This window comes from Empidonax traillii, unplaced genomic scaffold, assembly GCF_003031625.1.
Source record: "Empidonax traillii isolate 1590-97213 ecotype Southwest subspecies unplaced genomic scaffold, ASM303162v1 scaffold221:size740363, whole genome shotgun sequence".
Classification (NCBI taxonomy): domain Eukaryota; kingdom Metazoa; phylum Chordata; class Aves; order Passeriformes; family Tyrannidae; genus Empidonax; species Empidonax traillii.
Genome location: NW_020955414.1, coordinates 140,296 through 154,365, shown reverse-complemented (window position 1 = coordinate 154,365; position 14,070 = coordinate 140,296). Strand labels below are relative to the sequence as shown.

At 41.5% G+C, this 14,070-nt stretch overlaps 1 protein-coding gene across 1 annotated transcript in view; it reads left to right on the top strand.

Moving 5' to 3' along the window:
• PPM1H (protein phosphatase, Mg2+/Mn2+ dependent 1H) overlaps nt 1-14,070 on the top strand; it is a 135,288-nt gene that overhangs the window by 101,618 nt on the left and 19,600 nt on the right. Inside the window, exon 6 of the mRNA XM_027887749.1 lies at nt 3,995-4,113. Coding sequence (XP_027743550.1) covers nt 3,995-4,113 — 119 coding nt within the window. The remainder of the gene's footprint in view (nt 1-3,994; nt 4,114-14,070) is intronic.

Here is a 14,070-nt window from a genome sequence, read left to right as displayed (position 1 = left end):
GAACTCTGGCGGAAGAGAAGAGAACGAAGGCTGCTCCTCCCTTCTTATTTATACCACAATTCATGTAAAAATCGTATGGAATACTGGGAACACTGCCCCTTCCTTGGTTACAAACTGGTAACCACGGAAGGCCTAGATTAAAACCACCACAACCATGCCTGTGTTTGTAGCTGGGCAGCCCCTTTAAAAGTTCACCAAAGACAGTGCACCGTGACTACCAGGGCAGGTGTTTCTGCTAGTAGAGGCTGGGTCGGGGTGGCCCCTAGTGGCAGCGAGCCATGGGTGCTCTTTGTTTTTGACATCATTCAAACAAAGGTTCGTGAGCCCAAACAGGCATGGGTTCAAAGAGGACCTATTCTTATTTCATTGCTCAGATGAGGATAAAATGATACTAATTCACCTACTGAAGGATGCCTGGGCAACCTGAGCCTGAAAAGGAAATGCAGCTAGATCTTGTAAATGTCCAGTCAATGCTTCAATTACTGGTCAGATGAACTTCTCTTACAGTTTGTGGCCCCCTTCATCATTCAATGTAGGATTGCTTTGACCATCTGACACACTGCATGATGCTGTGGTCTAAGAAATGTGTGGTTTGATGGAAAGGGTCCTGGCCTTTCATAAGATGAGAGACCAATCCAGGGATGGATTTGGCTTCTACTTCCCTCTTTCCTTCTACCACCACCTCCTTTAGTTTTAATCTCTCTTTTGCTTAAATGTGTCCATATGGTAACAGAATCATTTGCAAAACTTCTGGGTGCATTGTGCTGTGTGTGCCATTGCGAGTAGTAGTCCATATAGTAGAATATCCTATTGGAGATAAGAGTATAAAGTTTTAAGATGTAGTTGATGTATGGGAAAACAACAATTCTGAAAATAACACAGAATGCAGTAAAGCCACTATTGCCAGTGATGTTCCAGTGCAGTGCATACTGGAGGAGTTGGAAAAGACATAAGCAGGCCTTACTGAGGTACAAAAAGATACATGCAGTGTTTCCTGCCACCTAATTAACTGCCAGCTAGTGTGCAAGTCTAGGTTTATCTTAATTTCATGTTTGCTTTTCTGATCACCAGGAAACACAGCAGGAAGTAAATGACCTTTTTAAAGAACCGTGACTAATATTTCCTTAAGCGAAATCCATTTTAAACAACTAATGTTAAGCATAGTACATTCAGCCACAAAATACACCATGAAATGGCAGAGTACCAAAAACACACGTTGCAGGCTGTGCCAGATTTATGCCAAAAAGCTGGAATAGCTTCAGAAAGAGAAAATATGAAAAATGTTCCCATTCTGTAACACAGAATAACAACGTTGTACAAACCTATCATAAAGATATAAAGAAAGTGTTTGATAGTCACTCTTTATTAAAGTTCAGATTCTCTATGTGGTGTTTCTGATCTGAGGTTCTTGCAAATTGAGACTAAACAAATTAAAAAATGGAAAATATGGTACCTTTCACTAGGTGAAATTCTGCTAGTTCACTTACCATTTTTATTTCTCATGTGATCACTTGAGGGGATTTTGTGTTGTCTGCTTGTATATCTTCTTGAAAGATCTGTAGGCTTTTAAAGTTTTGCTCTTTATTTATTTTCTAGTTCTGCTGCCCAGCATGGTTTGGTTGAGGTGTCAAGGAGTCTTGCCTCATAGTAAATGAAGAACAGTTCTCAACAAAACCTACTGGAAGTTGCAGCTGAGTTTTATAATAGAACATTCTTATCTCTGTAAAATTAGCAGTGAAGCATCAAAAATAACTGTTTAAAAAAAGGGTAAAAAACATGGAAAATTAAAAAATAAAGCAAAGCCTAGCAAAAATCACCATTTCCTCACATAAAAATTCAGATCGCAGACACCAGAAGCTTTCAAATTGCTCATTTCCCTCTGTTTCACTGACGCCAAAAATATTAGAATCGAGTTAAGATCTCTAGTTTGTAAATCAAGCACTGAGGCTTGGCTGTGGAAGAGAAATCTTATTTGAACATTAGCAGTCCACTGGTAACTGCCAGCTTTATTAATCTTATTTCAGTTGTGACCTCAGACTTTCCATCTGAGTAAATCTTTATGAAATGCAGTCTCTCCCCATCACTTTACCTTTTCAAAAAAGGAAATTCTTGTTTTCAAGTGGAAAAATGCTAAAAGCCTGTAATATTTTTCTTCTGGACCTGTGATTCAGACTAGTAAGTAATCTCATAATCTAAAGTTTAGATAACTTCATTTTGATGTCTGGTATGAAGGTTTTTTCTTTGAATAAGACTTTTTGTAGGCAGGCGAAAGTAGTCTTTAGCTTGAAGTGGTTTGTAATGTTTTAATTAAGACAGGCTGTGCATTTTTAAAAGTGAACTGAATTGCACTTTCAAAGCAGACTGACTTCATTGCTTACAATATCATAAACTAGAAAGAATTAATAAAAACCAAAAAACATCCACTTCTTTGTTTTCATACAAACAACAAATATCATTCATGTGTTATGATGCATCAAATCATTAGGAACGTTCCATCTTTTTTGCAACTGGAGGAAAAAGTAAATAAAATAAAAAGCTTACATGTACTTTTAAATAGAGCGTCCAGAGTTCTGAAAGTATAAAAAGCCTCATGTGGACTAATACTGCTGGATCTCTCAAAAGTCATTAGTGCTTCTGAACCACTTTTCTAATGAGGAACAGTGATTCAATTAGAGGATCCTTGAAAACAATATTTGGGTGGAGAAGGGGACCTTGACTGACTGCAGACTGCAGGAAAAAAGATCTATTTCCCTTAAGTGTACATAGAGAACCTGTTGGAGCTCCTGTTCCAGGAAGGGATCGCAATGTCAAGATCACACTTGCATGCTTGAAAGCCACCTCTTGAAAGCAGAATCCAGTTTTGTTCGCTACACACAGCAATCTCTCTCAGTCCCATTTCAGCTGAGCTCAAGGTGTTTTCTGGAAGGATGTCTGGTGACAGGAACAGGGACAAGCTGATAGAAGGTTAGCATTGTGATGTGTTGAGCCTGATCCAGCAAGTGAAAGCAGTCTCAGCCCTTAAATGCAGGAAATATTTTATTGTGAACTATCTGCATGGTAGATTCCAGGTAGATCAATAAAGGCTTCCACTGCTTCCTGCTGCTCACCTTTGATGAGCACTAGATTTATGACCAACCCACAAACTAAACCCAGCTCATTTCATCTGCCATGATGGCAGCTGCTGCTGAAGATAAGACAGACTTTATTACCTTAACTGGCTGGATAAGAAAAAGGAGTTACCTGCAAAAAAGTTAAGAAATGCAACTTTTTTCAGTTCCCTAGCCAGTTTGTGTCTTCACAAGAGCTCACTCACAATGTCGCTTTGAGGAGGGAGGGAGAAAGGCTTTTTTGTGAAAGTATTAAAGAAAAAGGAGTGAGGTTTATTTCAGAAACAAGAAATAAAATATGTTTAGAATTAACCTATTGTGTTGAGCAATATGTCTATAAATTCAATCCAAAAATTTACACAGTAGACAAATTGCCTCGAGATGCTCTTCAGTATGGTCAGCTTTGGAGAACATGAGCCTCAGGCATGACTCTGGCAAAGAAGTTCAGAAAGCTTCAGCTTCACTCCACGTACGCTCCTCCAAGTCTCTGCTTGCTCCATGGCTTTATATTTGATCATTTCCTTCTCTCAAGTTGATGACCTACAAAAGAAGATGTGTTCTGTTTTACAAAGCCCTGCAGACTCCTTCAGGGTCAATGGATGAAGTGTACTTTAGAGATCCCAAATTTTGAGGAGCAGGGAGAAGTGAATGATTTTGAGGGCAAGAGGACTGCTATAAGGCTGCTGCTGGACACCAGGCAGGGTCAGAACTGGTGAATATGCACATTGCTGAAATGGAGCACATCATCTTCCTTATTTAAAAAGAAGGGTGGAGGAAGAGGTGGAATTTGTGTGGGAAGGGAACGGGAAGGGATGGTAATGCTACCTCATTAAAAATAGATAATGTCTTGTTTTATGTGGTATCTGTGGTTTAATTTCTGCCCACAGGCTTACATGCAACCCCACTTGCTGGGAAATGAATTCACACATTTAGAGTTTCCACGGAGGGTGCAGCGCAAGGAAGTTGGGAAGAGAATGCTCTATCGTGACTTCAACATGACTGGCTGGTAAGAATGGGTCCTTCTCGACATGGGCTCGACCTTCTCCCCAACAAATGCCTGCTTTGTACATGTCTTTGATTAGTGTAAACTGGTCAAACATGGAGGGGCACCCCTCCATACTAAAAGGAAAGGCATTTCCTTCTTTCAGATGTATCTTTCTTTTAGAAGTTATTGTTTTAAATAAGTTGACCTCCCCACAGAGCCAGGACCTTGTTTCATGTTAATGTGGGAGTACTCAAAGCAGAGCAAACACATAAAGGGGAAGATGTTCCAGGGGATGTTTCTGAAAGCTAAACAATTTTCCTATCTTGGAAGTAGCTTTTTATAGATTCTGGATCAGAATCTGAGCTGTGATGCTTTTGCATACTGAGGAATGCTTTCAGAAGGGAGGAGTTGCCTCCCATACTCCAGTGCAGCTGGCCCCTGATTTGGGTAATTCCTTGAGGAATTGTTTTAGAGATGGGTTTATCTGAACAAAAGTCATAACCGGCCCAAAATGAAAAGGCTTAAATGAACAGCATTGACTTAAAGAAGTGAAGACAGAAAGAATGATGATTTTTTTTTTTTGCCTATGGCTAAATGTCTTCATTGTTTTTTACTGGTTCAAGAGGCTTCTTCTCAAATGAGTCCCACTCACTTGGAGAAGCCCTAATCTTTGCTGTTGTGAGTTCTGTGTGTGACCTATAAAGGCAAAAGCCCAGTATATGCAAATGATCTTAATTTCCATGATGTTTGTGTTTTATCCTCTGTAGTAAATGTCATTTGAGGAACGGGAAGAATAGAAAGGATTAAAAAATAAAGAGTGAATTCTTGTAGGTTTGGAAACTTGGATGCTCACTGCAACAACCGCTCCACATCACTTCTGATTTGTCCCCTGCTTTATACACCATAAATATAATGATGTTTTAATGGCAGAATAATGGTCTAAGTTTAATATTATCTGGAGTGTTTGTGCAGAACATGTAAGTCTGGGAATAGCCATCATTGTCTCTCATCTTGAACAGCTGCTAGTAGAATATGCAGTCTCACCCTGGGAACGATGACTTCACATTTTAAAAAGGCTACAGGCATGAGCAAAAGAATAGGAACAGAATGAGAACATTGGATCAACTGAGGACTTAGACTGCAAAACATTTGGAACATCATGAGACACTCTCCCAATTTCTGCAAAAGAAGGTTTTTTGTTAAACTCTCTGATGTCTCTGGAGGCATCATTAAAGAATGGTTTCATATAGACTTCCAAAATTCTTTTTCAAGTTGTGACATGCTATTGGGGGGGGAAAAAAAAACCAGCAAAGTGTAGGCTTCTGGTTTGGGGGGAGAGCTACAGAAGTATCATGGGCCAGGAACTTCCTGAGAGGAGGATAAGAACAGATTTCTTTTATCATGGTTGGAAGGCAAAGAGGGTTTCTTCAGAGTCATGAGAGTTGTTTTACATTTTCCCAGTTGGCTACTGGTCTGGAAAGGAAATGAGGCTAGAGTGGTAAAGCTGCAGCAGTGGCAGGTGACACCACAGCTCTTTTCCTATTAAACAAGGAGGACCATGAGGAACTGGAAAGAATTAAGTGATTTACATGAAGGGGCATCGCAATGATCAAACTTGGTGGGGATAAATACAAAGTAAAGCATGAAGAACAGGAAGATGTTTGCGCACACTAGAGGTTCCAAATGAACCATGAGAGCCATATCAAGAAGCTCAGTGGAAGTCCTGCCTACCGTGATTTTTCCAGACCAAATCACCAGCAGAATGTTGGGATTCATACAGAGTTGGAAAGGTTAAAAATTAAGGGAAGAAATAACTCCTTATATCAGTTTCTACTTCATTTGTGAATCTGTGAGTACCGTATTCAAAATGATTATTGCATAGCTAATACTGTTTGGCATTAGAAGAAGATAAATAAGAAGGAACTCAAATGTAGAATAAGTAGTAAGGTAGAAGAGCATTAGTAAGTTGAACTGGAAGATTTGATTCAATGTGTTGTGTTTCAGTACTGGTGTGTGAACTCTCTTAACTCTAACATATAGCGGGTAGGAGAAGACAGTTCTTTTCCTGTTGTTTTTTCTGTATTTCCTGAAGTGTAGGACACATGTTGATCCAGTTACAGCTTCTAATATGGTCAATGCAGAAATTGTCACCAGTTTAGTATAAATGTGCTTAGCTGCAAGCAGTTATTCTGGAATAAATGCTTGCACTGTGACTTGAAAATTCAAGTCTGAATTCATTGCAGTATTGTCCCAGAAATAGCTGGCCTGTGCCAAGCAAAAGCATGTGGGGACTGTGATGAGGCTACCTCTCCCTGTTCCTTCTGATTGCTGGTTGGAAGTGGAAGATGGGGGTTACATTTTTTTCCTGAATAAAAGAATTGGAATCTTTTAACTGCACCATATCTCACAGCTAGTGCATCAGTTACCTCTTTGTTTGGTTGCCTCAGGACAGTAAAATGATGAGGGAATTGCTCTATCACCATACATTTGTCTAAATCAGAGCCCTTCTAAATAAGGATCTATTTCTTTTTGCAAAGTATTTGCCCAACATATTTCTATTCCATTGAATTGTGTGCAGTGATCTCCTAAGCAGAGGAGAAGCAGCCAATTACTATTTATCTAAAAGTCTGGGTCAATTTTAATGATTGGTATTGTGGACAAGACATTAGAGTTCCAGTTTAATGGGCCCTCAGAGGTGATGGTTTGGGATGACTAGGGTTTCTTACTGCTTGTTTTCCACTTCAAGTGTTCGGCTTCTAATTTCTTCCCTTTCTAATTCATAGGTTTAACTGATGCAGCAGGACAAAATGGCCGAGGACATGTCTGTTTTGCATTTGTTTCTAAGGACACTATCTACCATGGAGAATAAATTAGCATATATATTCATTTCTAGAAAATGTCAGATGGAGCTTTGGCCATCCAGAGCTTGATACACTAAAACACTGCTGAATTTTTATCACATACAAGGCAGATGATCAGTTGTCTGAATTTTTTTTTTTTTGTTCTCTGACCTCACAGTGTGTTGACACCTGCACATACATGTAAAGAGATGCAGGTAATGTTAGGAAGAAACAGCCACTCTTACACTTAATTACCGAATCCTTGAGTGAGAAAATGTAAAATACTCTCTGCTCTGATGTGTCCTCAGGAAAATGAACTGGTTGATTTTACAATTCAGGATACTAACTGTGTTTTCTGTTAGAAGCTGTATGACTTTTTTTCTTCATTTTTATCCTCCTTTGCTCTGGAGCTTTTCAGATTCTCAACAATGGCTTGGCTTGACCAGCTTGTTTGGATTACAAAAGGTTATTGTCTTTGGGTTTGTCATGATGTATTTGGCCCTTTATTTTTTCTTTCTGCTTTTTCTTTCTCTTTTTTTTCATGTGAAGTTTCCACACTGTCTTTGTCTCCACAGCCCACAGTGGTAGCAGAGCTGCCAAGTTTCCCCACAGCGTTAGGACAACCACTGATCCAGCAATGTGTACCGCATTACTGGTCCAGGCCGCCTGTAACTGCTCTGAGACTAGCCTTTCCCTTCTCACTCCAGCTCTCCTACCCTTTCTTCTCTCTCTGCAGTGGCAGCTGTGGTGAGAAAGAACGCTGTATTAAATATATCTAAAATAAATCCCATTTTGGTGGGAGCCGGGAGCCGCGTTTCCTGCACCCTCACCCCTTGTGCATTGTGGTTGAACAGCCGCTGCAAAACGTGTACTGTAGCTGGCAAGACGTCTTAAGAGCAGTGTCTCCTGCTGCACAAGCCTCCGAGCTGTCTCAAGCCATAATTTGCTGGCAGACGTCTGTGTTACTGACAGTCTTGCACAGCTGGGTCTCTGGGCTGGGGTTTTCAGGCCCATGGCTTGCAGAGGTTAAACTTGTAGCAGAGAGAAGTGTCCTGGTGACTTTGGCAAGTCTTGGTAACAAAACTATCAGGGAAGACTTAAAGGCCATGCAAGCAGAGGGTGGCTAGTACTAAAAAGGGGGAGCAAGTAAGGTGAGGTAGAAATATATAGTGTGAAAACGGCAGACCTGATGATAACAGCTCAAGCCTTTAAAGGACTGCACAGAATTAGTCCTCTCTGTCTCTGCCTTTTACTTAAACTAACCAACTGTGTCTAAACTTTTTTCTTCACTTGTGGGTAAATCCAGTGTGAACAATTTTGAAATACTTTGCTTTGACTAGATCCTAAACACCTTCCCGAAACCTGATTTTCTGTCTGGCTGTGTCTCTGCCGTGGCTCCTTCCAGAGTTCCCGTCTCAGCCTTTCACAGGGCTGGAGGAGTCATTCAGTGCTGCACTTAACCAAAGGCATCCAGAATGCACTACCAACTGGCATCAGCTTTGGAGGTTTCAGAGTTAGTTTTTAGCTTCTCCTTGGAACAAAAACAGTAGCCTTTCTACTGCTTGCACTGAGGTGGAGTTCTTTAAATGTTTGTTTCCAGATCACAGCTTGAACTTTTTGACTTGATTTTAGCATGGCAAAAGAGCCCTAGATAATAAGTCTGGTTTTTGACCTCATTTGTTGGTGGCTTCCTTTGCCCTCTGGAATCATGCAGAGTTGAGCTGCACCCATCAGAAACTGTCTGAGCCCTCAACACCACGGGCTAAAGCCCAAGGCAGCAGCAAGCAGGGGAATTGGGCAGTGCCTCTGAGTGTGCCATCTTTGTAGCAGCAGTGGAGCCCTTGCCAGCTCCATGTTCCTGTGTCTGGCGAGGGGGTGCTGTGGCACACAGGGTTACCCACCCGAGGGTCAGCCGGTGCTGGGGAAGCGCCCGCACGCATGATTTATTCCAAAGCAGGGAAGCTGGTGCCCTGAGGCAAGCGCTAAGCAAAACCCATTTTATTCTAGAGTCAATATTGTCCGCTGCCTGGAAAGCTGCCAACCTGCTCTGTGCTCGCCCTTTTCTTTCCATGTCTTTCAGCCTCTAAGCATCTGATTAAAAAAGCAACTTCACTTTTCAAGCCGTTTTATTTTGTTTGGGATGGATGCCTTTTGCTTTCATTGCACAGTCTGCCTTGCCGTCTGCGGTTCAAACTCTGGCTCACAAAAAACAGACTCTCATTAATCACTTATTGGGGATCCAGAATACCCTGGTGAGAGCCAATGTGCATGTTTTGCTTGGTAATGTGTCAGCTGATTTGAACAAATATTGCCAATGCGACCACTATCTTTTATTGCTGGGCTCAATGTCCTTTGGTGGCACATTCAGGTAGCCTGCCCGAGGAGTGCCTGAGCAGGTTGAGAAATGCCACAGAAATGCTTTATGGAGCTGGCGCCTGTGCTGCACCCTCCTTTAATATAAATTGATTTATTGAATCAAGCACAGAAGCCTTGCTTCAGAAACCTTAGGCTACAGTCTCTGGAGAACCACCTAATAAAACAGCCCCAACTGACACTCCTCATTAGCTTTTCCACTGATCCCAAGGCAGTATTTAAAGTGACAGTGTCCCTCTTTTTGGCCTGAATTTATCTGCTGGCTAATGCCTGTGGGTCTAATTAGCTTAGCATTATTAGTCTTATTCAGATAAGCTGTATTTCCTAACAGCTTGATTCCAACTTGTAAAAAGTAATTGGAAGTCTGCAAACCCTGTGCTCTAACCTGCTTGATTGAGCCTTTTAGCCAAATTCATGTAATTTACAGAAAGTCGTCGCCCCCCCCCCCTTTTTTAATTGAGCTTTTTTGTCTAGTGAAACCTTCTGCTGAAATCCTGGCTGTATTGTTGTGTTCAATACCTCAGCCGTATCCTTTGTACAATCGCCAGGGAGAGATCAAATTTTAATTTCATAATTACTTCACGAGAAAGGAACCTTTTCCCCAGTCATGCCTGGTATTAATTTTCTTCCAGCAACTTACATTTTCATAATTTAATGATTATGGGACACCTTTGCAGCACTGGGCCTTTCTGGAGGAGAGAGAAGATAGAATTTTTGCAGCAGATACCATCCACAGCCACTTGCCTTGCTTTTTGTGTCTCTGTTCTTGTTTCTCATTGCAAGGAGCAGGAGGGGACATGCCTCTTTGGTGCGTACAACTAGAGCAGCTTGCTGGGTTGTGCCTGGGTGTCTGGGGCACAGCTCTGCGATGATGAATGGCTGTTTGCAATGTGCATGTTATGCATCTTTTCAAGATTTGCAGCCCTCGCTGCAGGAGCAGCAGGAGGTGAGAGCTGACCTGCTGTGTACAGCACATCTCCTGACAGTGACAAATGACTCTTTCCCCCTCGTGTGCACATGCCACAGGAGCTGAGCCAGTGTCTTTGGGGCAGGAGAAAGCAGAAACAGGAAAGTAATAGGGCTGCAACAAAAGAGAAAACTTGAGTCTGGGAGACAGCTCTTCGTAAATAGCCTCTCTGGGGCCAAGTGAGAGCAACAAGAATGAGGTTGGTCTGAGTCATGTCCTACAAGAGCATCTCCTTCTGGAAGGTGCATCTAAGACCTGTCCCTGCACAGCTGTGTGTCTCTGCTTGGGCTTTGCCTTGGCACGAGAGCAGGTGCCACATTTGCAAGGGCAGACAAAAGGCCCCCGGTCTGTTTTATCTAAAGGAAAAAAAAAGAAAAAAAAAAAAACAACTGAAAAGAGGTAATCTTCAATCTGAAAGCCCAAATGAAAACAACTCTTCCTCCTGGTAAGGTGAATTCTCTTTCCTCCACTCCTGCTTTCTTTGGCTTCCCCATCTGCACAAATTTGACGTAGCCTCATCTGAGTCCTTAGGAAGTCTTCTTTCTTTCACTTGTCACCCAAGATTGATTTATGGCTCTGCTTCTGGCTGTGAGGAGGCCCCTTGCTCCTCGAAGGAGTTTCCAGCACTGATGTGGGATGATGAAGTCTCTCCTTGCTGTGTCTCACTGCCCGCCCCATCCTACACTGCAAGCTATCTTTCCCAGAAGAATTTGCTTCATGATTCCTCCTTAACAGCAATCTCCTTTGCTTCTGGGGAATCGCAGCTATCAAGTGTGGAGCAGGCACTGAGTTTAGTATGCAGCCTTTCTCTCATCTGCCTCACCACATCCTTTTCACAAGAAATGCAGCAAAATGCAAATTTACAAACAGATTTTCTCTCCATCAAATGCATTAAGCCCATAAAGTGTTAACAGCCCACTTCCCTTACCCCTCTGTCTCCAGAGTAAGTTGCTAACAAGCTTTCCTCTTTGTCTTCTAAAAGTAGAAGAAATGCAGTACATTTTAAGAAAAGCATAAGAGACTGTGGCAGAAGGTGGACCTACCTGATGTGATACTGTAGTATCTGCACACAGTTTCTATCACTCAGTAGTGGAAGCTCAGCAGGTCACGAGCAGTGAATGAAAGCATTTTCTCTGTCCCTCCCAGCCTTCTGAGCAAAAAAAGCAGCAAGGGAAAGTGGTTTTTAAATACCTTCAGTTAATTTTTTTTCCTGATTTGTCTTTTTTGGGGCGAGGACCTCTATAGATGCTTGAGATCTTGACCATCCTGTCCCTGACTTTTCCTCTACCACTTCCTTGTAATACTTCATTAGAGGTGAGTGACTAAAAATCAGCCACTCTCTAGGAAGTACCTGCGAAAAGATTCTGGTGCTTGAATCTTTAAAATGGGCTGGCCAAGATGGATAGTTGGTTTGCTTAGGAATTACTTCCACAGGAATACATGATGCTGGTGCTCTCTGAACTACAGACTGTATTACAACTCTACACAGCAGTGAAGGCTCCAGAGCTCACATACCAGTCTGATTTGACAAAGCCAGAGATCATATGTGTGTATGAGTCACGCTGAGATACTTTATTATATTTTTTTTTTTTAATTTATAGGTGGGTAGACAGAACTGGGATTTGGAAAATGAAGCATTATACAGTTTCAGGTTCATTTTCTGGGAGTAATGTGTGTTTTAAAAATTATATGTCTTCTTTTTTACTTGAATGAAGCCCTATGAGAGTATCTTGGTTTAGAGTAGATTTTCCCCTAAAAACTGTTTTGTGCACATGTGCATGTGCATCGGTCTTTAATTGATTTGGGTTTGCCATCATCTTTTCTCTTAAGAAACATTGCAATAGTTTGTGTGCTTTTATTATCTTTGTTTATTGTAATTTTGCTTCATTAAACTATGTGTCAGATGAGCAATAGGGGAAAGATACCGAGATGCTGGAACATTAGAGCTAACCTACCTGGAGGGTACTTAGTATGAGACAGTGCTGTCTGGATTTAGAGATCCTGACTCTGCAGAAGCACATGCATAATGATGTTTTTTAAGATTATGGCTGGGCTGAGACATAAATTGCATAATTTTCAGTGGCTCTGTGCCTAACCTGCACTACACATCTTTTCTTCTTGATAGCAATACACTATTTTGATGCCCATAGTTCAATAGGCAGTACAGATAACAGTTCCTTTTGGGCTGGTAATTTAAGCTCTGTTATCCAAAGGGTAAGCTCCAATCCACTGATTCCTTGTGTAGGAGGGGAAAAAATGAAACAGTTTCTATCAAGTTTTTTGTTGTTTGAAGATTAAAACCTGGTTTTCTGTTGATATGACCAAAGAAAGTTGAGCTTGGGGAGGAGGTTATTTGGATAGTTGGGGTAGTTTTGTTGTGAGTTGGGGTTTTTTGGGGTGAGGGGGGAGTGGGATCAGGTGGAGGATGTTTGGGGATGGTCCTAGGATTGGAGTTTTTAACAGTGGTAGCAAAGTGGTGGTAGAAATACATGAAATCTACAAACTGTCTCAGAGATGCTTTTATCCTTGTACTCTGTATGAACTAGGACATTTCTGAGGCAGTAGTACTTTCTCTTGCTTGCTTGCCACAGGAATTGTTTATTTATGTGCTTTGTGTGCTTGGGTTTATTCTATGCTTCAAGCTAAAGCCCTTTGATGTAAATTTTTTTTTTTTTTTGGTCTTCCTTAGGTTTAATTCTCAGTTTGCTATCAGGTGTCACTAGCAGAGATGTGAAACACAGGCAAACTTTCTAAATCCAAGTGCCATGGAAAAGCAGAGCACAGAGTCTGGATTCCCCTGTTGTGCACAACCTGAACCTTCCAGGTCAGGGGTAGATTGCTTTTTCACCACCATCTGTTGTGCCTGGGAATGCCAGTGCAATACTTTCCATGACCACTAACCCTACATGGTTTGCTGTGAAATAAAACATAATATGGATATGGGTTTGGGTCATCGACAACTTCTACTCTTACGTGAATTTGTATGTGCTTTCAGAAGGCAAATTTCAAGAGCAGATTTTATGACAGGAGAACCTGTAATATGTTAGATATTATCTAGAATTTTGGCTCTGAAACCTACATGTGGGAGCTGACTGGTTTTTCAAGTTCTGACCAAGCAATATGCAGGTAACTTTGATAATTGTCTGTTTAAAGAGTGCCTGAAGAACTGCTAATGACTTCAGCACTGTAAGAAACTTCTTCCATAGATTGTGTTGGGCATTTAGCAGCTTCTGGTGATTTTTTTCACCATGCATTTAGAGCAGATTCCAGTTAGCATATGAGTAACATCATGTCAGTCCTAGTTCTTTTGTTCTGACATCTCTTTTGGCTCCTGGTGCGATTTGGCCCGATTTTCCAAAATGTTGATCCTGAGTCCAAATGTAACTTTGTGGGTGGTACATATGTCAAGCCCTAGTTCAGTATTTTTGGACAGCAGTAGCATTTCATAATTCTTTTGAAATGAAAAGAAGAAATGAAGTTAACTGAAAAAAATACAGCTAGATCCAGCTGGGCAGAAGCTTGCCTTTTCTACTCCCCCCTCTGCTCCCCCTGTTTTTCCGTTTGGAAAAATAGGGGTTTACGTGGCAGAAGCACTTAACAATCTTTAGGCTCATTCAGAGCAGGAAGGAATAGCACTGCGTTGTCTTTATAACCTTTCTTGTCATGCCCTGGTGGCCACCGAAACCTCCCGGGGTGTGGACCAGGAAGATAAGGGAGAGTGGAGGGTTGCAACATTGTGTTGTTTGAAGAGTGAGCTAGCTTGAATTACATGCAGGGCTGAATAAGGCCGTGTTGTCA